The sequence below is a fragment of the Trematomus bernacchii genome, unplaced genomic scaffold (assembly GCF_902827165.1).
Source record: "Trematomus bernacchii unplaced genomic scaffold, fTreBer1.1, whole genome shotgun sequence".
NCBI lineage: Eukaryota > Metazoa > Chordata > Actinopteri > Perciformes > Nototheniidae > Trematomus > Trematomus bernacchii.
The window spans coordinates 4,399,935-4,425,052 of record NW_022987705.1 but is presented as its reverse complement, the minus strand read 5'-3'; the positions used below and the strand labels follow the sequence as shown (position 1 = coordinate 4,425,052).

The window sequence follows — 25,118 nt, the reverse complement described above, 5'->3', positions numbered from 1 at the left end:
ACGTAGTTTTATCAAAAACCATCTTAACAGTTGTTCGTCTCATATAGCAAGGTTAGGAGCTAGTTAAATTGACCTATTTTGTTGTAAATTTAGTATATCACATACATTTTTTTACAACACAGCTTTTTTAGCTGTTAATCAACCCTACGACACTTTTGTACACGTCGTAGCGCGAGGCAACCGCTCCACGTACCACGCGAGGAGGAACCATTACACGGTCTTTAAAACATGTTTGGTGTTATTTTAGTATCTAAATAGACACAACATACCTTGATTTAACTAAATGTGTGGACGCTTAGCAGTGTCGGTCGTCTGGGCTGCTCTTGTTGTTCATATTAGTGTGCGGAAGTTAAAAGTGTTCACTCAGTCCCACGCTTCTGCGCCTCGTCGAGCCACTTACTGTCGTCGTCACGTGATGATAGGGGACGTTCCACTTCTTCTTCTCCTTATATATTTCCAGTACAGTCTTAAATGTCGCCCCCCTGTGGCCAGTCACGTACATTGCACTATATTTGTTATATTTTCATTTCCACAGAAGTGATGTCTTTATTTCTTATGTTCATAGGATTGCAGTGATCTTTGAAGGCTATGATTCGTTCCTGAAGTATAGTTCAGCTGCATTATTCTCGGTTAATGAGAGAAAAATGTCAACAAGGGGTCAACATATTCATGGTAAGTTTTGTTTTCATAAATGGCCTAATTGAAACCTATTGTACAGTCCAATCATGAATTGAAACTACACTTAAAGGGACAGGGCGAGATCAGATTGTGGTCATGTACAATGGCTTGGAAAACCCTTTTAAATTTGAGTTGTAGGTACTGAAATGAAACCTATTGCATGAAATGAAACTACACTTATAGGGACTGGTAGGAAATCAGAGTGAAATCAGGTAATGGGCTGAGAGGCAGGGTAGTGGGAGGCACCTATATCCTCCACCCTCTCCCAATTAGCAGTATTGGGAGCAGGTGTGGAGACCCAAACACCTGGTGCTGATCACTCCCTCAAGGGAGACAAAGCCCACAGAGTTTTTTCAGTTTTGTGTGTCATAGACTGGCAACAACAATGAGTCCAAGCTGCTCCTCCTTAAGAGAGATAGCAGCAATACCCAGGGCCGTAGAACTATGCCATGGGAAAAGAGACAGTAAAGAGAGAAAACGATTAACTGTGTCGAAGGTTGAATACCTAAGCAAATGATTCCCTAACAATATTTATAAATGTTTTCTTGTAATTCTTTTTCCCTGTATTTATTCAAATGTTTTACTCCTGTCATGTTCTGTCCTCCTATCTGTGTGCTCGTTGTGTGTATAATGTAGGTACACATTAAATCCAAATCACATCACAACAAGACCTTTACTTGGCTGTTCATTGTTTAAACAACAGATTAATGGTCGTCTACAGGTCTATGCATTGGTATTTCATACAGTGGCTCAAGGTTTAACACCCAGTTGAGGGACATCTTTTGTCTTCTTCTATGCTGGACACACACACACACACACACACACACCATGTTAAATCTGGAGAAATTGTCCCCACCACTTTCCTAACAACGCCCATGATATTTTGTAATAGTTTTGACTCTACTGTCCGTGCCTGAAGTATAATAAATGCAGCCTATATCCACTAATGTGGGTCACAGGTTCAAACCCCACTGCAGTCAGCATGTCGTTGTGTCCCTGAGACACTTCACCCCAAAATTGCTCCTGTGGGGATTGTCCACAGTATTGAGTATGTAAGTCGCTTTGGATAAAAGCGTCTAACAAGTCACATGTAATGTAATGAAAAAATGCCAGTGAAGGGAGTAACCTTTTCATGAATTTGTTTATTTCCATTCATGCAAATAGCCAGAAATGCAACCAACACTTAAGCATGAAACGAAACTACAATACAAAGACTGACAATCAGATCAGAAAGACACCAGAACTAAAGTATGTACAATTCCTTAAAAACATATTTCAATTGAAATTTGATTGTGCTTCCAAAAATGTGATTTAAATACTTGTTTTTTTTCCTGCTAAAAATCATTGTTTTACTCTTTTTCTTCTTCTTTTATGTTACTTATTGTATTCCTTATATTTCCGTATGAAGAAGAAAGAAAACAGTTGGACATGGAAAATAGACAAATACAACAAACCACATGTAACGTGTTCATTATTGAACTTTAGAGATGCCAAATTATTCTTCACATCCAACTGTCTGAAATGTATTCAATAAGTCCATTTCCCAACATGTCAAACTTTTCCCATACACAACATTTTGATTATCAAAACCCAGTTGTACCCTAAGTACATTTACGTAAGTACTGGAGGCTACTTAAGCAAAATGTTGAGATACTTGTACTTTACTAGTATTTCCATGTTATGCTACTTTGTGCTTCTACTCCACTAAGTACTGTAATATACTAAATGTGCTTAATTGCTTTCTAATTCTGTCTAATTTGTCTTCAGCTCGAAGTCGTCACTCTGCCTGAGAAAGCTGAGGAGAACCTTCTCTTGGTACAGGAAGAAGTTTCTGTTCCTCTCGAGGTCCTGAGCGTTTATTATACGCGTCACCAGAGCTTGTTGAATGGCCGGAGACTTACAGGGGTGATGCTGCACATCGTGACTCACATTCCTCCACGGCTCAATAACTAACAGACCCTGAACGTCCTCGTATCCAATCGAATCATTGAGTGTCTCTCTGTTCACTCCAACAGTCACCTTGCTTCTGTTTGTCACCTTAGATCCAAAGTCTCCACTAGGTGTGTTTGCTTTACAACGTCTGCGGTTTCCTGCAGTGATATTGGGTGTGCCAGTGTCATTAAAGTTAACCAGGCTATTATTAGAAATGTGATTACTTGAGCAGCTGATATTTATATTTTCTGGTCGACTGACTATCCTTGCTCTGGGTTTCCTGGATGCTGGAGTCTCCTGGATGTTTCTGTGCAGATAGGATGTGTATCCTTGCACCAGGTGACTCAACGCCGACTTATAGGAGAAACGCAGCGACTCTGCTGATCCCAAAGGAACAGAGTGAAGACGGACCTGTTGGAACAAGAGGAGAGAAGTTATTCTAGATCAGATCCCTTCAGAAATGATCAGTGTCAGCTTCAGTGTCAAAAAGAGACACATACCGACCCCGAAGAGACTGAAAACAAAAAGACTCACAATGAATTTCTAAATGGACAAAACAACCAGAATGAATCATAAATTGACAACAAAGGGATGCAAAACAGCCACAAAGAGACACACAGAGAATCACAACAGCAATTGCAGCTATGAATATGGGAAAAACAACCAAAACTAAACTTAAAAGGACTTAACAACAACACAAAGTGAATTACGGCAAAGACATCAATTCAATTCAAACACTCAAACAAGGGAAAGTCATCAAACACACAGGACAAAAGCTACAAAAAGACCTGTGTGTGTGTGTGTGTGTGTGTGTGTGTGTGTGTGTGTGTGTGTGTGTGTGTGTGTGTGTGTGTGTGTGTGTGTGTGTGTGGTGTGTGTGTGTGTGTGTGTGTGTGTGTGTGTGTGTGTGTGTGTGTGTGTGTGTGTTTGACTATGCAGTGTAGAGTGTCCCTGTGGAGAGGAGGGAAATTAAGGTGTGGAGGTCAGGCGTGTATTTGCATGTCTGACTCCCAGCATACAAGAGTTTCATCCAGTTATAAGCTTGCAATTAATATTTGTCCTTATGCAAACCTTAAAGCGGCTAGAACAGGTTCCCTCACCCTGAAGTTACAAAGGAACATTATCATTCATGTCTCTCTTTTTTGTTCTGCTGTATCATTCATGAACAATAATGCAATGATTATCACATACATGTTGCCAACATTTGCAGTGGACATGTATTCTAATTGAGAGCGGGTATTTTAACCGTGGCAGAAGTAAAAGCATTCACTTTTACTAATCTGACAAAAAACTGCGACAAAATATGCTTAAAAGACAATTGAACTGCTGTTTTGTTTCTTCTGTACCATGCATTGATGTCCATGTATCAAAGTTATAATGTTGAAGTTCTGCCTCTGTACTTTATATTATTGTATATCTCTTAAGCAGGTGGGAAGTAGTGGAGTACAAATACTTTGTTACTGTACTTATCCGTACTTTACTCCACTACTAATTTTTCTGACGACTTTTTACTTTGACTTCTTACATTTTGAACACAAATACCTGTACTTTCTACTTCTTACATTTTCCAAAAAGGCTGGTTCCTTTCTTTTCCTTAGTTTGAATCTGTGTTTGGTGGCCTGATCAATACTGAGAGACAAGTTGAGGAGGGGCCGAGATTCCTACAGGAAGAAGCTGGAGACTGCTCCAGCAGAACAATAGCAGGGATGTCTGGGCTGGGATGAAGGCTATCACTGGCTTCAAAGGGAGAGACAGACTGACTGTGGGCACCCTGGAGAGGGCCAATGAGCTGAACACCTTCTTCAGTTTAGCTCTCCGCCCGCTGCTGTCTCCTCCACCTCCACTTCTCACCTCACCTCCTTCTCTCAGCCTGGCGTCAGCATCCCCCCTCTGCTCACCACCTCCACTTCACACCTCTCCTCCACCACCCAGCCTGGCTTCTGCACCCCCCCTCTGCTCACATTGGCGCTGACCCCCCCCCCCTCTGCTCATCTTGCCTCAGGCGCCGTTTACACGAGGACAAAACGGCTTGTATCTGCATAGTTTCGCGTGCGTATAGCCCTATTATTTACACGAGGCCGATAGAAACGGACCCCACAAACGATAACGGGTCCCAAGGTGGATAGATTTGCAAACGAAACTCTCTGGGGGGTCAAACGAGTCCGTGTAATCGCCTCTATACGAATATTTCCTGAAAAAATAATGATAGCCCCACCTCTCCCGACCTCTGCTGCTCACTGCTGTAGCATGGCCAGTAGCCATCTGTAACGATCAACTATCAAAAATAGCTGTGTTAATTAAACGCACAAGGGGTTCTTGAATGAAATAATATTATAAAAGGCAAACCAGAATTGTTAATGCCCAATATACTCCTTAAACAAAATAAACAGAGTCAGATTTCATGCATTGATCCATTATATTGACAATTTTCCAGCCAAACAACACAAACAAAATTAAACAGTCCGCTCTGCGATACACCAAAATTGTCTTTACTGCCTAATCCAGGCCATTATTGTTCATTGCTCACCCGGTGTTTGTAGAGAATATCTCTCTTTCTGAGCGCGTCCTCTCCACGGAGACGTGCTTCTTGGTCGGTTGATGCAATATCCACAGATTCGGTTTCTTTTAGTTAACTTCCCCGTTGCATTTATCCATATATTTACATGCTGAGGAAATTACTATATCCCGCTGAATACCAGCAATCGCCACACACAAAATAACGATAGCCCCACCTCTCCTGCTCACTGCTGTAGCATGGCCAGTAGCTACTGTCAGTAGCTACTGCTAGTGCTACTGCTACTGACCATGCTACAGATGTTAGTACAAAATCTACAGCTCCTCTACCACAACCATCAGCAACAAGTGGACATGGAGAATTACATTAACTACTACATGTTGCTAAATCCACCGCGGGGTATAAACAGAAGGGTAGCCATGGCAACATTGCTGCGGGGCTGCTTCGGGGTCTTCTTCGCTGCTTTTGGTGTATTTTGGCGGAAGTTACAGCGCCACTTACAGTCCTGGCATATGTACTACAGCGTTTCCAGCGGTCTCGTTTGAACAGACACGTTAAATGAAACGAATGCATGTGAACGGAAGACTTTTTTGAAAGCGCATACTGTGCATAAACGCAAACGTTCCCGTGTGCACAACGCCTCAGACCCCCCCCCCCCCCCCCCCCCTCTATCCCCCCTGCCATCAAGCCCCCCCCCCCCCCGCTTCACTGTGAGCACAGGACAGGTCCAGAGACAGATGGAAAAACTCCACCAAGGCAAGGCTGCTGGCCCTGATGGTATCAGCCCCAGGGTCCTGAGGACCTGTGCCCGCCAGCTGTCTCCTGTTCTCCAACATCTCTACAACCTGAGCCTGCACCTGGAGACCATCCCGGTGCTGTGGAAGACGTCCTGCGTTGTTCCGGTCCCTAAAAAGACGACTCCTTCTGGGCTCAATGACTATCGCCCTGTAGCACTCACATCTCATGTGATGAAGGTGCTTGAGAGACTGGTCTTGGCCCATCTCAGACCGCAGGTGAGATCATTCCTTGACCCTCTGCAATTTGCCTACCTGCCTCACCTGGGGGTAGACGATGCCATTATTTACCTGCTGCAGCGTGCTCACTCATACCTGAATGGGTCGGGTTGCACTGTGAGAATCACCTTTTTTGATTTCTCCAGTGCATTCAACACGATCCAGCCTCGGCTACTGAGTGACAAGCTGCAGGCTATGAGGGTAAACTCGTCCACCATCTCCTGGATTACCAACTACCTCACGGACAGACCACATTACGTCCGGCTGGGCAGTGTGCCGTCTGATGTGGTGGTTGGTAGTATTGGAGCCCCACAGGGGACTGTGCTGTCTCCTTTCCTGTTCACCTTATACACCTCTGACTTTCAATACAACTCAGGCTGCTTTTACACGGGAACGTTTGCGTTTATGCACAGTATGCGTTTTCAAAAAAGTCTTCCGTTCACATGCATTCGTTTCATTTAACTGTTTAACTGTCTGTTCAAACGAGACCGCTGGAAACGCTGTAGTACATATGCCGGGACTGTAAGTGGCGCTTTACTTCCACACGAGACCACTCGAAAGCGCTGGACACGCTGTAGTACATATGCCGGGACTGTAAGTGGCGCTGTACTTCCACACGAGACCGCTCGAAAGCGCTGGACACGCTGTAGTACATATGCCGGGACTGTAAGTGGCGCTGTAACTTCCGCCACAAAATACACCAAAAGCAGCGAAGAAGACCCCGGAGCAGCCCCGCAGCAATGTTGCCATGGCTACCCTTCTGTTTATGCCCCGCGGTGGATTTAGCAACATGTAGTTCATGTAATTCTCCATGTCCACTTGTTGCTGATGGTTGTGGTAGAGGAGCTGTAGATTTTGCACTAACATCTGTAGCATGGTCGAGCTGTAGATGTTGTACTAACATCTGTAGCATGGTCAGTAGCAGTAGCACTAGCAGTAGCTACTGACAGTAGCTACTGGCCATGCTACAGCAGTGAGCAGCAGAGGCGGGGAGAGACGGGGCTATCGTTATTTTTTCAGGAAATATTCGTATAGAGGCGATTACACAGACTCGTTTGACCCCCCAGAGAGTTTCGTTTGCAAATCTATCCACCTTGGGACCCGTTATCGTTTGTGGGGTCTGTTTGTTACGGCCTCGTGTAAATAATAGGGCTATACGTAAGAGAAACTATGCAGATACAAGCCGTTTCGTTCTCGTGTAAATGTGGCTTCAGAGTCATGCCACCTGCAGAAGTTTTCGGATGACTCTGTAGTGGTAGGGTGTATAAGGGATGGACGGGAGGAGGAGTACAGAGCGCTGGTGGGTGATTTTGTTGAGTGGACTGGTGGAAATCATCTGCTTCTGAATGTGGCCAAGACCAGAGAGATGGTCATTGATTTCAGGAGGAAGAGGACATCTCCTCCCCAGCCCCTGTGCATTCTAGGAGAGGATGTGGCAGTTGTGGAGGTCTACAAGTACCTGGGAGTGCACTTAGACAATGGGCTGAACTGGAGGATCAACACTGACGCTGTGTACAAGAAGGGGATGAGCCGACTCTATTTTCTGAGGAAGCTGAGATCCTTCAACGTATGCAGCAAGATGCTGGAGATCTTCTATCAGTCTGTGGTGGCTAGTGCACTCTTCTTTGCTGCGGTCTGCTGGGGGGGCAGCATCAGAGCCGGTGACACCAGCAGGATCAATAAACTGATCAGGAAAGCTGGGTCAGTCATCGGCATCAAGCTGGACCCTTTTGAAGCTGTGGTGGAGAGGAGGACACTGAACAGGCTGTTGTCCATCATGGATAACCCCACCCGTCCTCTCCACCTGCAGCTGGACAGTCAACGGAGCTCCTTCTCCAACAGACTGCTGCCACAAGGACAGATACTGGAAAACATTCCTGCCCACTGCAATAACTCTGTACAACAAATCACCTCTGGCTGGAAGAGAACTCTCTGCTCCATAGTGTCTCTAGAAATTAAACCACGTTGTACATTTTACTCATATAATCTGTTCAATATTTATACTCCATATTCCATAATGTCATATATTTTGAATATATATATATATATATTTGTATATATATATAATATCTGCATGTATATTTTCTATTTCAAAATGTATATTTTATATTTTATTTTATTTTCTTTTTCTTTCTATTCTTGTATATTTTGTATATATTGTTTTATTGTAAAAAAAAATGCCTTTTATGCTGCTGTAACAACAACAATTTCCCAATTTGGGATCAATAAAGTACTATCTATCTATCTATCTATCTATCTATCTATCTATCTATCTATCTATTATTATTTAGAGTCATTGCGTGCCTATTGATTTGAACACGATCCGTGTATCCATCATTTCCTGGTCTTCTCTAAAGAAGAGGGACCAATGAAAACGTTGTCATGTTGCCGTTGTTCAGCATGGAAACATTCATTAGCTAACAATTACATTATTGTTCTATTAATATAAAGGGAGGTCAGGTACTCTTTAAAACAGCTGGTAGTTATGGGTACTTTTTACTTCAGTACATTTCAAAGCCCTCTTTACTTTTACTTGAGTAAAGAAGTTTAGTCAGTACTTCTACTTTTACCAGACTTATTTGTCCGTCCTGACCTGGTGAATCCTCATGTGCAGATGAACCGCAGCTCCTGCCAGCCACTGCTGCATCGACGCTGAACTCATCCTCTTCTTCTTGGTCATCCTCTCGTAATGGTCGATCAGCTCCAGCTTCAGCCAGTTGTCGTGGTGCTCTGTCGTCTCGGCCATCTTCTCCTGGTCGTTGGTGACACCAGGGACCAGGTTCAGGAAGCTGTGGATGATCCAGCCAATCCTCGAAGATCTGCTAATGCCTAAAATGTTTTTAACCTGGGACCTTTGAGCTGAAGCCTCTCCGTCTGCTGATCCATGGGCTCTGACCTGGTGGAAAACAAGAACATTTGAGTCCGTGTACCCTCAGTTTAAAAGGTTTTTCCTTTATTTGACCAGTAAGATAAGATAAGATAAGATAAGATAAGATAGTACTTTATTGATCCCAATTTGGGAAATGTTTGTGTTGCAGCAGCATAAAAGACATGGCATTGTACAATACAAATGAAAAAGACTAGAAATAAACAAAAAAGTTGAATGTTGAATTTACAAATGAACAATAACAATAACAAAATATAAAGCAAGTTATTATATATACATAAGTATGTGAACAGAAAAGCGAGTGCAATGGGTCGAATCCATAGACTGTATATATAATGGGTCAAATCTCATGCCAATCAAACCAATAACTGTGAAGATATTTCACTAACAACAACATTTTAACCACATGTTAGAGGATGCTCTGAACCTTTTTAGCTCTACAGAGTGTTGGGGAATAATTTGCTGAGGTATTCAACCTTTGACACAGTTCATCCTTTTCTCCTTTCACCGTCTCTTTTCCCATCGGTCCAAGGCCCTGGGTATTGCTGCTCTCTCTCTTAAGGAGGGGCAGCTTGGGATCATTTTTGATGCCAGTTTATGACCGAGCACAAGCTGCCATGAGATAGTTTAATGTTCAGGGACATCTAGAGGCTCTTCTTTTCCCTGGCACACATTCTTTTCTATGGACGACAGCTCTAGTTAGATTCAGGGTCCATATTTGTTTAGTCTCGCTGATGAGGAATGTTGATTAGTACACTCTGAACTGCAGAAGAGATCTTCAGAATTGGTTTGACAACCGCTGTGTCACCTCGTGGCGGCAGCACATGTCTTGTGAATTCCCCAGCCGTAACTTTATAATAAACCATCAGTGTTTGCCATCAAAGTTCCAGCTCTCCCTGTGTCTCTCTGAGTTTCATCTCCATTGGCCAAGACCAAGTCGTTTTTATCTTTTATAGACCTAGAGAGGGTTATTAATGCCTTTGTTACCTCAAGACTGGACTATTGCAACGCTCTGTATGTGGGTATGGACCAGGCCTCAATTAAACGCCTGCAGCTAGTCCAAAACGCAGCTGCACGTCTTCTGACTGGCCACAAAAAGCGTGACCACATCACCCCAATTCTGGCCTCACTGCACTGGCTTCCAGTTCGGTACCGAATTGATTTTAAAATCCTTTTATTTGTTTTTAAAGCCCTAAATGGGCTGGCTCCGGCCTATATAGCTGAACTCCTCCATCGCTACACCCCAGCCAGAGCTTTAAGGTCTGCTGACCAGCTGCTGCTGGTAGTGCCCAAGACCAGGCTCAAAACTAGAGGGCACCGAGCCTTCGCAGCAGCTGGCCCCAGGCTCTGGAACACTCTGCCCCTCCATGTGAGGTCGGCCCAGACCCTAGGGGTTTTAAATCCTCACTAAAAACACACTTCTTCTCTCTGGCCTTCTAGTTAGAGCGGAGTATGACACCTGACTATTCCCTGTGTTTTTGTTTTTTATATTTCTGTTGTAAATTATTGTCTTTTATTGTGATTGTAGTAAAGTGTTTTTATTACACTTTGGCTCGACCAAAAATCACTTTTAAATGTGCTTTATAAATAAAACTTGATTTGATTTGATTTGATTGCTTCAGAAGTTCCCATCACACAGAGGACATTATTAAATAATGCCTAACAAACAATAAACCAAAAAACCCCACTTGTTGGGCAACCTGGTCAAACCCTGCTGCTTCCTAACTCTCCGGTCAAACGGAGGCCGAACTATTGAGTCTGTGTACCTTAGTTTAAAATGTGTTTCCTTTATTTAACCAGTGAACAGAAAAGCCAAGTCAAATTTCATGCCAATCAAATCAAAAACTGTGAAGATATTTCACTAAAAACAACATTTTAACCACATGGATGTTTTGAACCTTTTGAGCTCTACAGAGGACATAATTAAATAATGCCTAACTGTTAGAAAAATATCTCTCGTCACCGGCTTGAGCTTCAATATCAGGATCCATGTATTTATGATCCTCTCAAGAATGGAAGTAGTCATCACATACAGAGCATCAACTAGTTCCTGAACAGTGTCCTTCACATGCTGATATACAAGAGACTAGAGGGAGTTACACAGTCACAAGATGGAGGAATATAAAGCAGTATTCAATGTTTAGTTCAGATTAGCTCCACGTCAGAAATGATCATGCTTGTCATATGTCTATCTCCATCGAGGCTGAATCATCATGTTAATCACAGAGCTATCATATGCCTAAAACAGTCCTGATGCTCTTCTAGGTAATCATACATCCTGTCATGTACACAGCTACAGTTGGGCCTTTGTTATCATGTGCTACTCACTCGAAGAGTACATTCAGTATTTCCCCAACACTAACAAACAATAAACCAAACCCACCTGTTGGGCGACCTGGTCAAAAAGCAGGGACAGAGCCAAGGCAACGACCCCGACCCCCCCATAGGAGACTCTGCTGCCTCCTAACTCTCCGGTCAGACGGAGGCCGAACGCCGCCTGCTGCTCGCCACTAAAGCCTCGCTGTAAGGAGGCGTACTGATGCTGAAGGGCTGCGGAGGAATCCAGAGACAGGAAGGAGGTGAGGACAGGATCCAAGGAGATGTCTGGGACGATGCTGGCATCCCGAGCCACGGAGAACAGCTCCTGGACGGTGGCTGCAGAGGGAAGACATAAAGAATCACCAGTCAGGATCATGGCTACATCTATGTGTGTGTGTGTGTGTGTGTGTGTGTGTGTGTGTGTGTGTGTGTGTGTGTGTGTGTGTGTGTGTGTGTGTGTGTGTGTGTGTGTGTGTGTGTGTGTGTGTGTGTGTGTGTGTGTGTGTGTGTGTGTGTGTGTGTGTGAAAGACCAGTGTCTGCTTGCTATCTGTGTTTCTGACCCTGTGTGTGTGTGTGTGTGTGTGTGTGTGTGTGTGTGTGTGTGTGTGTGTGTGTGTGTGTGTGTGTGTGTGTGTGTGTGTGTGTGTGTGTGTGTGTGTGTGTGAAAGACCAGTGTCTGCTTGTTATCTGTGTTTCCGACCCTTTGTGTGTGCGTGTGCGTGTGCGTGTGAGTGTGTGTGTGTGTGTGTGTGTGTGTGTGTGTGTGTGTGTGTGTGTGTGTGTGTGTGTGTGTGTGTGTGTGTGTGTGTGTGTGTGTGTGTGTGTGTGTGTGTGTCTGCGTGTTATCTGTGTTTCTGACCCTTTGTTCAGTTCAGCGTTCAGTTATTATGCTCCAAATATCTGGAACAAACTCCCAGAAATCTGACGGTCCGCTGCAACTCTGACTACTTTTAAATCCAGGCTGAAGACTTTTCTTTTTGTCGCTGCTTTTAATTGAACTATTCACATCTTAAACTGCACTGTAACTTTTATTCATGTATTTTTTTATTTTAATGTTTATTTTATTATCTTTACTTTTAATGACTGTTTTTAAATGCCATTTTATTAATGTCTTTCATTTTTGTAAAGCACTTTGAATTGCCTTGTGTTGAAAGGTGCTATATAAATAAACTTGCCTTGCCTTTGTGTGTTTATTCTCCCCAGTCAGAAAAGGCGTTATCAGCATGAAATCTCTCGCAAATGAGACGTCTATTTAAATGGTTTATACAGACAGACAGCTTTAATCAACTTAAAATAACAATACAAAAGTAATTGATTTCCCTCTGATGTATAGTGTAAGTATAAAGTTGCATACAATAGAAAGGTTTAAGTACAATTACCTTGAATTAAGCATTAACACACTTTGATATATGTTCCATCTCTCCTGCTAAAGGTCGAAAGAGCAGGAGTTTAAAGCGTGGTTAAGCAGCATTAAACACAGTCTGTCCCATGAAGAATCAATATGCATAGAGAATGTGAAGAATGTCAGAAGTGACAGAGTAAAGAAAAACTGTTAGAATAAAATATCTCTGCCACAACAAGCTTTTATCATGACCAAATGTTTCAGTTGTGTTACTGGTACATACAAGTGATTGCACTGCACTTTTTGTTATCAGACTAGGAGCATTGAACATTAACCCAAATGTCAATAAGCACAGTCAGCAGACTATTGAGTTTGTTCACTGAGACCCAGAAATGTGTTCCTCTGAATGTCCATAAACTGACTGTATCTGGTGTGAGAATGTGTAAATGTGCAGAGACTCAACTCTCTGTTTTTACACTTCAGTTCTTATATAAATGAACAAAGTAAATAAAATGTGTTAAAAAAAAGTAGATTTAATCAAAAACTGAACTTAAGTTTATTTTTGAGATACTTGAACTTTACTTGAGTATTTCCATGTTATGCTACTTGCTTCTTCTACTCCACTACACTACCAATACAACTAAATCAGAGCTAAATCGTCTACTTTTACTCCACTACATTTATTTAATACCTTTAGTTACTTTACAGATGTGGATGAATGATGTGAAATATAATCAAGTGTTAAATCAGACTTTAGTTCCACCTGGAGTAAATTCACAAGCTACCCTGCAGTATACAAAGTCATTAAAACTAGCTGCACCTTTACCAGCTTTGATAACACTTTAATGATCAATCATTATCAAACATATCATATTATTCTGAAATGGACCAATCTGCACAATGACTACTTTTACTGTTTGTACTTTACGTATATTTTAATGCCACCATTTTGTACTTCTGGTTGAGTAAAATGTTGAATGCAGGACTTTGACTTGTAACAGAGTATTCCTACAATCTGGTACTTCTACTTTGACTGAAGTACAAGATCTGAGTACTTCTTCTTCCACCTCTGAAGATGATCGATCACGATTTAACTAAATCATCGTGATGAATGATGATGCACTCTGCGCATGCGTGAAGCCACTTGTCCAATCCTTGAAAACTAGTCCCACAATGCGGAAGTAAATAGACCTGTGACATCAACCACACATTAAACAAAACAAAAGCAATACGCAATACGTTTTGAAACAGTTTGTTGAAGCACAAATTCTGCTGCTGTTTTATTATCTTACATTCAATTAATGTTCCTAGATTCAGTGTAAATCTGTAAAAGCCAGGGTTGAGATAACGTCATTGTCCGCACCCTGTAGGTTTCGTCAGCTCTCAAAACAGAAAGGAGGATCTGCTCGTGCTCCGGATCGATGCAAACATAATAACAGGTAAGTTAAACAGCGATATATGTGCATGAAATGATCAATAAAACATTAGTCATTAGTGAAACGAAATATGTCTCTTAACTTACGTCTCTCCACGTCATTAGCTACGGTAAATCCTGCAGCATTTGTTAGCTAACTGACCTGCAGACTGGCGAAAAATGGAAGGAAAAACACAAATAAAGCTAGAACAAAGCCTTGTGTAGCATTACTGTTGTAACAACTAAGCAATGAATATGTGGTAATTTCGTCATTTGCATTTGATGACTCTTACGTGTATTTACTCAAGTTCTCAAGCTACTTGTGTTTGAATATTTCCATTTTACACTACTTTACTTTACCTCCTATTTAACAGCTTTGGTAGCTTTAAAAACATATTAAAAGCTAACACAATTAACTACACAGCAACATATAACAGCAACGTTACAGCTGAAACAAATTAAGACAATCGGCAGATGAATTCAGTATAAAAATAATCATTAGATATGTTGAAAATGAGCTTCACATCAGCAAAGTAAAATCCTACTTTTTCATTAATGCATGAGTAATAACAATCGAATAGTGTATAATAGTAACAGCCCAAGAGGCAGTCTATAGCTGACATACTTTCTTAAAACATCATGCATTTGAGGAGTGCCCCTTTAAATATCTTCAAAAAAGTTGCTATGACTAACCACATTGTTTCCTAGCACACATATTCACTTGGAGTTGTGTGTTTTAGTTTTCAAACGTGTGAGATAAGTGCATTGAACACACAAAGTGTAATAATCAAAGTCAACTTTATTGTCAATCTTTCAGCTTGTGTGTACAGACAGAGTGAGAGATCGAAATACCATTTCCCACAATCCCGAATACAAAAAACAAATGTATATAAAAATATGTATAAAATATGTATATCCTATATATACACAATCAAAGACACATTTATACATATGCACACATTAAGACCTAAATAAAAGCACAACAATCAATATATACAAAAATAACAGTCACTTCAATATCTTTGAGAATGTACATTAGTGCAAGACTGTCCATAATATATTTATTAATAATATATGTATTAAATGCAGTATGTTGAATACTGCAGCACATACAAGTACACAGATAAATCAGATGAGGATTTTTCCATCGCAGGTCTCCCGGCATCATGAGTCAGCGGACGGAGCGTAGGGGCGGGATTCACGTCGACCAATCGGACCTGCTGTGCAAAAATGGATGCGGTTTCTACGGCAACGCGGCGTGGCAGGCTCTGTGCTCCAAGTGCTGGAGAGAGGAATATCAGAAGGTCCGCCATAAACAGATCCAGGACGACTGGGCACTGGCAGCGAAGTAAGAGAGGAGTAGTTAGAATTAGAAACACTATGAATTCAAGGCGTAGATACACAAAAACTGCAGTTCGTCAACTTTAAGTTATTTCTCAGGTTCTGGATTAGCATTAGCTTTAGCACAGCGATCAGCAACTGGGCATCACTTACACTAACTAATACAGAAATATACATTAGAAATAGAATCTTATTCACATTTTGCAATATTTATAGATAAGAATAGTAAAATAACAAACATGTATAATTCAGAAAAATATATAACATATAAACACCAACTTATTCATTTCAACCCCCGTTTTTAAATCCCTTATTATTACTTATTTTTTTTTACCAGTAGTGAACAGTACATTTACTAAAGTACTTCACTAAGAACACATCTCTTAAGTATTTCTATTTTATTCAACTGACAGCTTTATTTATTTCTCAGATTACTGTTTTTTATCCACTTTCCTTTTCCTGTGAAATCCATAAATCTCCAGATGTGTTGATTTTAAATGTTGGTAATAAAGGATGAAATGTTCCCTACTCCCTAAGTCAATTTTGCTGGTATATATTTTTACACATGTGCAGCTTCTTGGTAAAGGATTGAATATAATAATAAAAAAAAGCCTCTTGGATCAGCAGGAAGTCACAAAGCTGTTGGTTTCTGAAAAACTCATGAAAGGTTAGGTCATAAAAATGTTTAGAGATATGCGTTATCACTATGATGATCTTATAGAAAATGTTCTGCATAATGACTACTTTTATTTTTCATGCTTAAGGTTAATTTTGCTGGTTCATATTTTTACATATGTGCAGATTCTTGGTAAAGGATTGAATAATTCTTCCACCATCCTTACTGAAAACAACACCTTTACTTCCCTAAGTCTTGTAATGCTTTCCTCCAAAGTTTCCCGCCATTATACGATACGATACAATAATACTTAAACGGTCAGAATCAAGACTGAAATTTGACTTGGCACCACAGCAGCTCCATGTGTAACATCAACAAGGACAAATATCAAGACACAATACATGAAAACAAGCAACAGACATTTAACATAACGGCACAATCACTGAGAGAAAACATGCTCAAAGACCCTTTAGCATGCATTTGATTATCCCCTCTTTATCTCTGGCGTTTGCTCTATTAAAACGTCTTCTGCCACAGGTTGCAGCGTGAGGAGGAGGCAGCGTACGCCAGCAGCCATGGATCTCAGGCCCAGCCCCCCCCCCCAGTCCACAAACCCCCAGCCGGGACACGCCTCTCTGGGACCCTTCTCCAAGTTTGAGGAGAAGAAGACCAACGAGAAAACACGAAAAGTGACCACCGTTAAGAAGTTCTTCAGCCCTTCGTCTCGCTCTGCTCCCAAGAAAGGTATGTAACCATTTAGAGCAGGGGTGTCCAAACGTTTTTCACCGAGGGCCACATATAGACAAATATACAAAGGGCTGGGCCGCTCACTAGAGGTTTATTGCCTCATAAGTTCAGTTATAAGTCGGCAAAATCAATCAAATGTAGGTAAATGAAGTAAATGAAGTGTTGGCAGCTCATCCCTTAAAACAAAAGCCTCAGATTGATTATAATAAGGAGAAATAGGAAGGGTTTATTTCAAGCTTGTTACGTAAATAAGTCATTGGGCTTTTTTCTTATCAACTAAGATATGTTAGAAAATGTTTCCAACTTTAATTGACTGAATTTATTTGAAAAGCGGGTCTTATTAACACATGAATACTACTGTGTAATATGTTTTTACATTTATATTTAAGAAGTACAATATAAGACAAGCACAAGTTTCATTTGTGGGCCATGTTCAATTATAATTTTTGAATTTGCTGACGGCCGATTCAAAATGGTCCGCGGGCCGCATTTGGCCCCAGGGCCGTAGTTTGGACACCCCTGTTCTAGAGCAACTCCATATTATATTTAATCTCAATACAAGCAAAAAAAAAGTCACAAAAAGATGGTTTGGGTGCAGTGTCTTTCCTGGAAAACAACATCAGCAGCACTTTCTCTAAAAGCGTTTCTTCCTCACCAGAAACCCAAGAGGGAAAGACTCCCAGTCCGTCTCTGAGCCGCCGAGCGAGCTTTGATACCGACCAGGTGTCCAAAGACTTTATGGACTTCTTGAAGAACCTCCACAAACCCGGCAGAGAAATCCACAAACAGTGCCGAGCCTTCATCGTCACCATGTCCCAGCAAGAAGGTCCAGGTTTGACTTTGAGAATAATACTCTTAAAGGGGACCTGTTATGCAAATTCCACTTTTTCATGTCTCTTCTACATCAACATGTGTCCCCTCTGTGTAAAGAGATTCTGAAAGTTTCAGGAACAAAGATTCTCTCTCTTTTTGTCCTGATCCATTTATATAAAACCTGTCTGAAAATGAGCTGATCAGATTTTGGCCACTTTATGATGTCATAACGATTTTTTGGCTTGTGTAACCATTAGCCAATCACCAACCAAGGTAACCCCCCCCCCCCCCCCCCCCCCCCCCACCACCTTATCACCTGAATCTCCTCCTAGAGCACCATTGTGTTCTTTTTAACCAAATCTCTCTCAGAGGGGCGTGGGGAGGGGCTCCTTATTTTCATCTAAAGTAACAGACAGAGAATCAGCACTTTGGAAACAGGGCTGAAACAGAGGGGATTATGGGATGCTACAATGATCTGTTTGGTGTTTGGAGCCAAACACTTCAGAGACATGTTTTGTATATATCTGAGACCTATAATATATTGATGAAAAACAGTATGATAGGGGACCTTTAATATTTATAATATTATTGTTAAGTGTTCCCATGAGCTCCTAACCTCCTCTCCTCTCAGGACCTGGGCGCTGACGAGCTGTCGGAGTGCGTTCAGGACTTCTACCAGAACTTATCCGACCGTTTGTTGGGTCACTTTAAAGGTTTGTTCAGAGATTTCAGTATTGTTTCCATCAATACTTTTTTTTTTATAAATCAGAGTATGTAGCAATCACTAAATGGCAACACCAGAAAGATTTTCCAGTAACATTTTTATTCATGTTAATTGATAACGTCCATTGGTAAAAACAGACTATATTGTAGTCACGGAATTTCAGGATTGTTTTGTTTCTAACTTGATTTCACAAGTAAATTATTACATGAAGATAAAAAAATAAAGCAGTCTGTCAATACGTTTAAAATGTGATATTATATAATCAAAGACTTGTTTAGGTTAAATACAAAAGTGTATTATTTTGCAAAGCTCCCTGTAGTTTAGGTCACTTTGTTATGGAATGCTTACTTGTGATGATTGTCACTAGTGTTGTGGTATAATAAGCTTATTTGGAACATGTATGAAGGGTCTTAAAGGTCACCTATTATGCAAAATCCACTTGTTCATGTCTCTTCTACATCAACATGTGTCCCCTTTGTGTAAAGAGACTCTGAAAGTTTCAGGAAAAAAGATTCTCTCTCTTTTTGTCCTGATCCATTTATATAAAAACCTGTCTGAAAATGAGCTGATCAGATTTTGGCCACTTTATGATGTCATAACGATTTTTTGGCTTGTGTAACCATTAGCCAATCAGCAACCAAGGTAACCCCCCCCCCACCTTATCACCTGAATCTCCTCCTAGAGCACCATTAGGCGCTTTCACACCAGAGTACTTTTCCTGTTTAGTTCCGTTAGTGCCTGGAATTTTGCGTTCACACCAAAAAGAGAACTTAGTTCAGAGACCCTTTTACCCCCATTGTTAGTGCCTGCTAGAGAGGTGGGACTATCCTGGGGAGAAAAAAGTACCAATTTCTGATTGGCTGGGCGAATTGCAAACCACGCCCCGTAAAACTCGCCGCCATTGTATTTGATGGCATTAGCATTATTAGCATTAGCATTAGCCCCGCGCAACCAGAGAGAATAATTTATGGCAACACAAAAAGAATCATTGGAGCGGTGGAGTGATGAGGAGGTGTCGGCGTTCTGGCGATTTACTTGGAAGGCTGTCCCCAACTCCGGGGACTTCCGGCCGGGGACTTCGGGTGGCAGTATACGCCGTGAAGTTGTTTGCGGCCTGCCAGTAAACCCAAAGCAGAAGAAGAAGTGACGTCAGCGGCTTAATTTGCGTAATCCTCCCTCAAGGAACTTATTCCGGTGTGAACGCGATCTGTACTTAGTTCCATGGGGGTACTAAGTGCTGGGAACTAAGTGCTGGGAACTAAGTACTGCAAAGTACTTGGTGTGAATGCGGCTATTGTGTTCTTTTTAACCAAATATCTCTCAGAGGGGCGTGGGGAGTGGCTCCTTATTTTCATCTAAGGCGCCGTTTACACGAGGAGAAAACTGCTTGTATCTGCATAGTTTCGCGTGCGTATAGCCCTATTATTTACACGAGGCCGATAGAAACTGACCCCACAAACGATAACGGTTCCCAAGGTGGATAGATTTGCAAACGTAACGCTCTGGGGGGTCAACCGAGTCCGTGTAATCACCTCGATACGAATATTTCCTGAAAAAATAGCGATAGCCACACCTCTCCCCACCTCTCCTGCTCACTGCTGTAGCAACTATCAAAAATAGCTGTGTTAATTAAACGCACAAGGGGTTCTTGAATGAAATAATATTATAAAAGGCAAACCAGAATTGTTAACGCCCAATATACTCCTTAAACAAAATAAACAGAGTCAGATTTCATGCATTGATCCATTATATTGACAAAGGAGCGATCTCACCCGTTGTTTGTAGAGAATATCTCTCTTTCTGAGCGCGTCCTCTCCACAGAGACGTGCTTCTTTGGTCGGTCGATGCAATATCCACAGATTCGGTTTCTTCAGTTAACTTCCCCGTTGCATTTATCCATATGCTGAGGAAATTACTATATCCCGCTGAATACCAGCAATCGCCACACACACTTCCTCCTGTCAGTAGCTACTGCTAGTGCTACTGCTACTGACCATGCTACAGATATTAGTGCAAAATCTACAGCTCCTCTACCACAACCATCAGCAACAAGTGGACATGGAGAATTACATGAACTACATGTTGCTAAATACACCGCGGGGCTTAAACAGAAGGGTAGCCATGGCAACATTGCTGCGGGGCTGCTCGGGCTGCTCTTCTTCGCTGCTTTGGTGTATTTTGGCGGAAGTTACAGCGCCACTTACAGTCCCGGCATATGTACTACAGCGTTTCCAGCGGCCTCGTTTGAACAGACACGTTAAATGAAACGAATGCATGTGAACGGAAGACTTTTTGAATACGCATACTGTGCATAAACGCAAACGTTCCCGTGTGAAGGAGGCCTAAAGTAACAGACAGAGAATCAGCACTTTTGAAACAGGGCTGAAACAGAGGGGGATTATGGGATGCTGCAATGATCTGTTTGGTGTTTGGAGCCACATCACTTCAAGAGCATGTTTTATATATATATTTGAGACCTATAACATATTGATGAAAAACAGTATGATAGGGGACCTTTAAAGGTTTTCAATGGAAGTGAGATTATCTGTTAAGTGGCCAAGATGCATTGCAAGGCAGGCGGTATGAAGAGTATTAACAGATTGGCTTTATAATAATCATGACTCTTGTAAATGTTCCCCTCTTTATCGATGCAGCTCTCACTAATGTCGTCTGATGATTCTTTTGTCCACCAGGATCCTCAGAGTCTGTGGAGCAGGTGATGGATCAGGTGGAGAAATACATAATGACTCGTCTGTATAAGAGCGTGTTCTGTCCAGAAACCAGTGATGACGAGAAGAAGGACCTGGCCACACAGAACAGGATCAGGTGGGAGTCATGTTTTCATGATACAATCCAATCCAATTTATATAGCACATTTAAAAACAACAGATTTGACCAAAGTGCTATACATCAATAAATATATAAAAAGCAGCATAAATACGTCTAGACAAAACCGAAAAAATGTAAAAACACGAGACAATAAAATCATACTTATAGCCACCGACTGAAAAACTCTCATACACGATGTAAAAACAATATAAAACACACAAGAAAATAGAAAACCCCAATTGAAATTGATAACAATATACATAAAGAAACATTTGGTAACACTTTATTTTAAAGGTGGGGTAGGTAATTTTGGAGAAACTAGCTCGAGTGCGCTAGATTTTGAAAATACACAGCCGGAAGAAATCTGCTACTTCCTTACAGAGCCCCTCCTCCAACACACGCGAACGCGCACATGACCAATGAGGGCACGAGATAAGTTTGTGCACAGATGGAAGGCTGACAGGCAGGTAGGCCATCCAGTTATTTTAGCCGGGCCGGCTAAAATGATTGGTCGTGCTTTTTACAGTACTACGGCTTCCACAGATGATATTTTTTTATGGATTTTTTGTCAAAGCACTTCAGATATTCATTGCTATCGGGATGTTAAGAGCATTCCATGGAATATAACAAAAAGTGTATCTCGAGCCGGTTTCTCAAACTTACCTACCCCCACCTTTAAGGTACACTTATTCACCATCAACTAGTTGTTCATTAACATATTAGAGTCAAACTACTAGCTTATTTGTTATGAACAAGACTTCACTTTAAAATAGGGAACATGTTCTAAGTTAGAAATACCACATTTTGAGTTATTTTGACAAAATGAACACTTTTAGTTTCATGTCTTGTTACATAAGAATGGATCATAATTGTGAGGTGTTATTATGAGAGAATTACTATTCTTGTGGTACTGCTGCCTTATTAGGCCCATATTGAGCATATTAAGACCCAAACTCATGTACAACAACGTCCTTACTTACAATAAACAAGCACTTATTGAGGAAAAACTCTTAACTAATGACCTAGTACTTGTAGAATATGGTCATATAGAATAAGGCATCAATAAGTGTTTTATAATGACTAATAAAGAGCCAATATACTGCTAATATGCATGTTAATTAACAACTAGTTGATGGTGAATATCTGTACCTTAATATAAAGTGTTACCAAACATTTGTAAAACAGCCGACTCCTTGTCATTACACATAATAATAATAATAATTTCAATTTTTATAGCGCCTTTCAAGAGCCCCAAGGACGCTTACAATGGGAAACAAAACAACAAAAATAATAATAGTCACACAGATACACAGGTTTGAAAAAGAACAGGTTGCTGGGTACTGCATTTTAGCTGAGGCCAAAGGCCTGAGTGAACAGATGGTGTTTGAGTTGTTTTTTGAAAGTGGGCATTCCTGATAGCAGAGGGGAGAGAATTCCAGCGGGTGGGGGCTGCGACACTGAAGGCTCTGTTGCCAAAGGTTTTCAGCTTGGAGCGCTGGATGGAGAGCAGCCCGTTGTCGGAGGACCGCAGCTGGCGAGAGGGGGTGTACAATGAATTGGAGAAAAGCTACTCCTTTTTAAGGTGCCATCAAAACATTCAGAATAGACAACATCGAACAACAAAGCATTCATACATACATAAAAGAGTAACGAATAAAGCACAGGAATTAATTAATTAGAGTAAGTATGTATGTGTGTATGATACATTATATATTGCACATGTATGGGTTATTGCACAGGGGAGGAAGACTAAGCGGTATTAGTGTATTTAAAACAGTTCAATCAGGAGAGACGGTTTTGATGTAAGAATACATATTTATTGCAGAGATACACAAATGAATGTAATGGTGATTTTGGCGATTAGGCCCCGTTGTGCAGGAAGTATCATTCGGGAGGGTAGAACCGATCCGATGAAACCCCCCCGGGGTCTAGACACTGGTGGTGGTGAGTGGATGGTTGGGTTCGGTCTGAAGAGGAGGGGTTTAGCTTGACCCTGAATTCAGAGGGACGGAGGTGAAAAGGGGGTGGAGGAGGGTTGCGTAGAGTCACCTGAAATGACAGCTGTCAGAGGGGGGAGAGCAGACTTAAAGGTTTGGCAGAGCGCTATGATAGGCTTTTGGGAATAGAGCGAAGTGATTGGTTAAGCTGGGGAGTGACGCCCCCGATCACTTATTGAGAGGAGAGAGAGTAGTTACATGGGAATAGACAGTCTTCCTGGTTGAATTTACGCTGAGCTTCATTTTATAGATTTTGTATTCCTGGTCATATGTATATTTGTCTTACTCTCTTATTCTGGTTTATTTCTATTTCTATTTTGAGATGTTTCTATTTTAGAATTGTTTATTTCTGCTCTTTTAATGTGTTATTATGTGCAATGCAAAAAAGTTCCCAAATTTGGATTAATAAAGTACATCTTACCTATCTTAAGAGTTCAGTGCCAGGGGAAGAACCGTCTTTGAGTCTGTTTGGCTTTTTTTACACCAGTAGCGCCTCCCAAAGGTCAGCAGGTCAAACAGGTGAAAACCAGAGTGTGAAATGTACTTTTACAATGTTTGTGTTTTTACTGAGGCAGCGGGGGTTGTAAATATCCAACAGGGAGGGAAGAGGAGGCAAAGGGTCAGTGAAGAGGAAAGACACAATGCTCATCAGCCATTTTTAGCAGCCTTCTCATGTTTGTTACACTTTACAGTCACAGTGGAAGCTGCTGACTGCATGTCTCAGTCATCCAAAGGGGAAGTAGAAGGCCTGGGAAAATGTATATCATGTGCATAAAAATAACCCTGAATACTTACTGTTTTAATTCTGTGTGTTTCAGGGGCGTTACACTGGGTCACCATCGAGATGCTGTGCTTGTCCTTCGATGAAGAAATCCCTGAAGTGTCTGAGAACGTGGTCAAAGCAATCACAGGTCAGAGTGTGACTGCACTCAGTCACTCATTGCATGTGTGTTTTATGCTGCAGAATTCATATCTACTTTTTTAATCATCAGAAACAGGAAGGTTTTTTTTCAATACGTGTCGTTTTATGATGGTGGTTTTTCGAGTACTAATCTGGTTTTCATCATCAATATCTTATTATTACTTATACACCACTGTACATATTGTGACATACACATTTAACATATTTATTGTATATATGTATCTTTATTTTTCTCATTTTACATGTTTTACTTTGATTTTATTCTAAAACTGAGCAACTTTGAAGAAAACCTCATTTCTCCCGCAGGTAAATAAAGCAGTCTGATGATTTTAATTATCTAAAGTTTATTTAAATATTATTTAACGGTCTGGAAGTCAAGGCAAGATGGCCTCCTCTGACTTTATTACATTGTTCTGTTCAAAATGTATTTTCTTTTGTGAGTGAAAGGATATTTTTCATACATCCAGTCTAGCGCAAGTACAAACAGGGTTTAAGGCTCTTACTTATTTTCTCGAATCATAAAGTTAGAGAAACCATAAGCCCAAAGTCGACTTCAAATACGACTTTTAAACCAAAACACATATAAAATACATACATATTGGGTTTACTACCATAGATACTGAAACAGACCAGTAAACATTGACATAAGAGCAGCTGGAACCAGTGAAGTGTTGCTTAAAGATGACTACACAATAATAAAAACAGTTAATCTTGTGTAGCTGTAGAAAACGTTGTCATGTTGCCGTTGTTCAGCATGGAAACATTCATTAGCTAACAATGACATTATTGTTCTATTAATATAAAGGGACTCAGGTACTCTTTAAAACAGCTGCTAGTTATGGGTACTTTTTACTTAAGTACATTTCAAAGCCCATATTTTTTACTTTTACTTGAGTAAAGAAGTTTAGTCAGTACTTCTACTTTTACCAGAGTGTTTTTAAACACGAGTATCTGTACTTCTCCTTGAGTAAAGGATGTGTGTACTTTTGCCATCTCTGGTCGCCGATAATATGTCTGTCTCTCAGTCC

General features: G+C 41.1%; 3 protein-coding genes across 3 annotated transcripts in view; 1 reads left to right on the top strand and 2 right to left on the bottom strand.

The window, feature by feature from the left end:
* ttc3 (tetratricopeptide repeat domain 3) overlaps positions 1-400 on the bottom strand; it is a 50,166-nt gene extending 49,766 nt beyond the window's left edge. The window contains 1 exon segment of the mRNA XM_034139982.1: positions 270-400. The gene's annotated coding sequence lies outside the window, so the exon portion shown is untranslated.
* Positions 401-1,800: 1,400 nt separating this feature from the next.
* Positions 1,801-15,266, bottom strand: LOC117490569. The gene is made up of 5 exons (XM_034140333.1): positions 15,215-15,266; positions 14,210-14,227; positions 11,409-11,680; positions 8,732-9,034; positions 1,801-3,021 (listed from the first exon to the last, which is right to left on the bottom strand). The coding sequence occupies exons 1-5, from the start codon at positions 15,264-15,266 to the stop codon at positions 2,431-2,433; spliced, it is 1,236 nt and encodes a 411-aa protein (XP_033996224.1). The 3' UTR covers positions 1,801-2,430.
* Positions 13,859-25,118, top strand: part of rabgef1 (RAB guanine nucleotide exchange factor (GEF) 1) — a 13,461-nt gene continuing 2,201 nt past the window's right edge. Inside the window, 8 exon segments of the mRNA XM_034140444.1 lie at positions 13,859-14,126; positions 15,255-15,449; positions 16,596-16,680; positions 16,682-16,802; positions 17,464-17,631; positions 18,227-18,331; positions 21,036-21,168; positions 23,988-24,079. Coding sequence (XP_033996335.1) covers positions 15,268-15,449; positions 16,596-16,680; positions 16,682-16,802; positions 17,464-17,631; positions 18,227-18,331; positions 21,036-21,168; positions 23,988-24,079 — 886 coding nt within the window. The 5' untranslated portion in view covers positions 13,859-14,126; positions 15,255-15,267.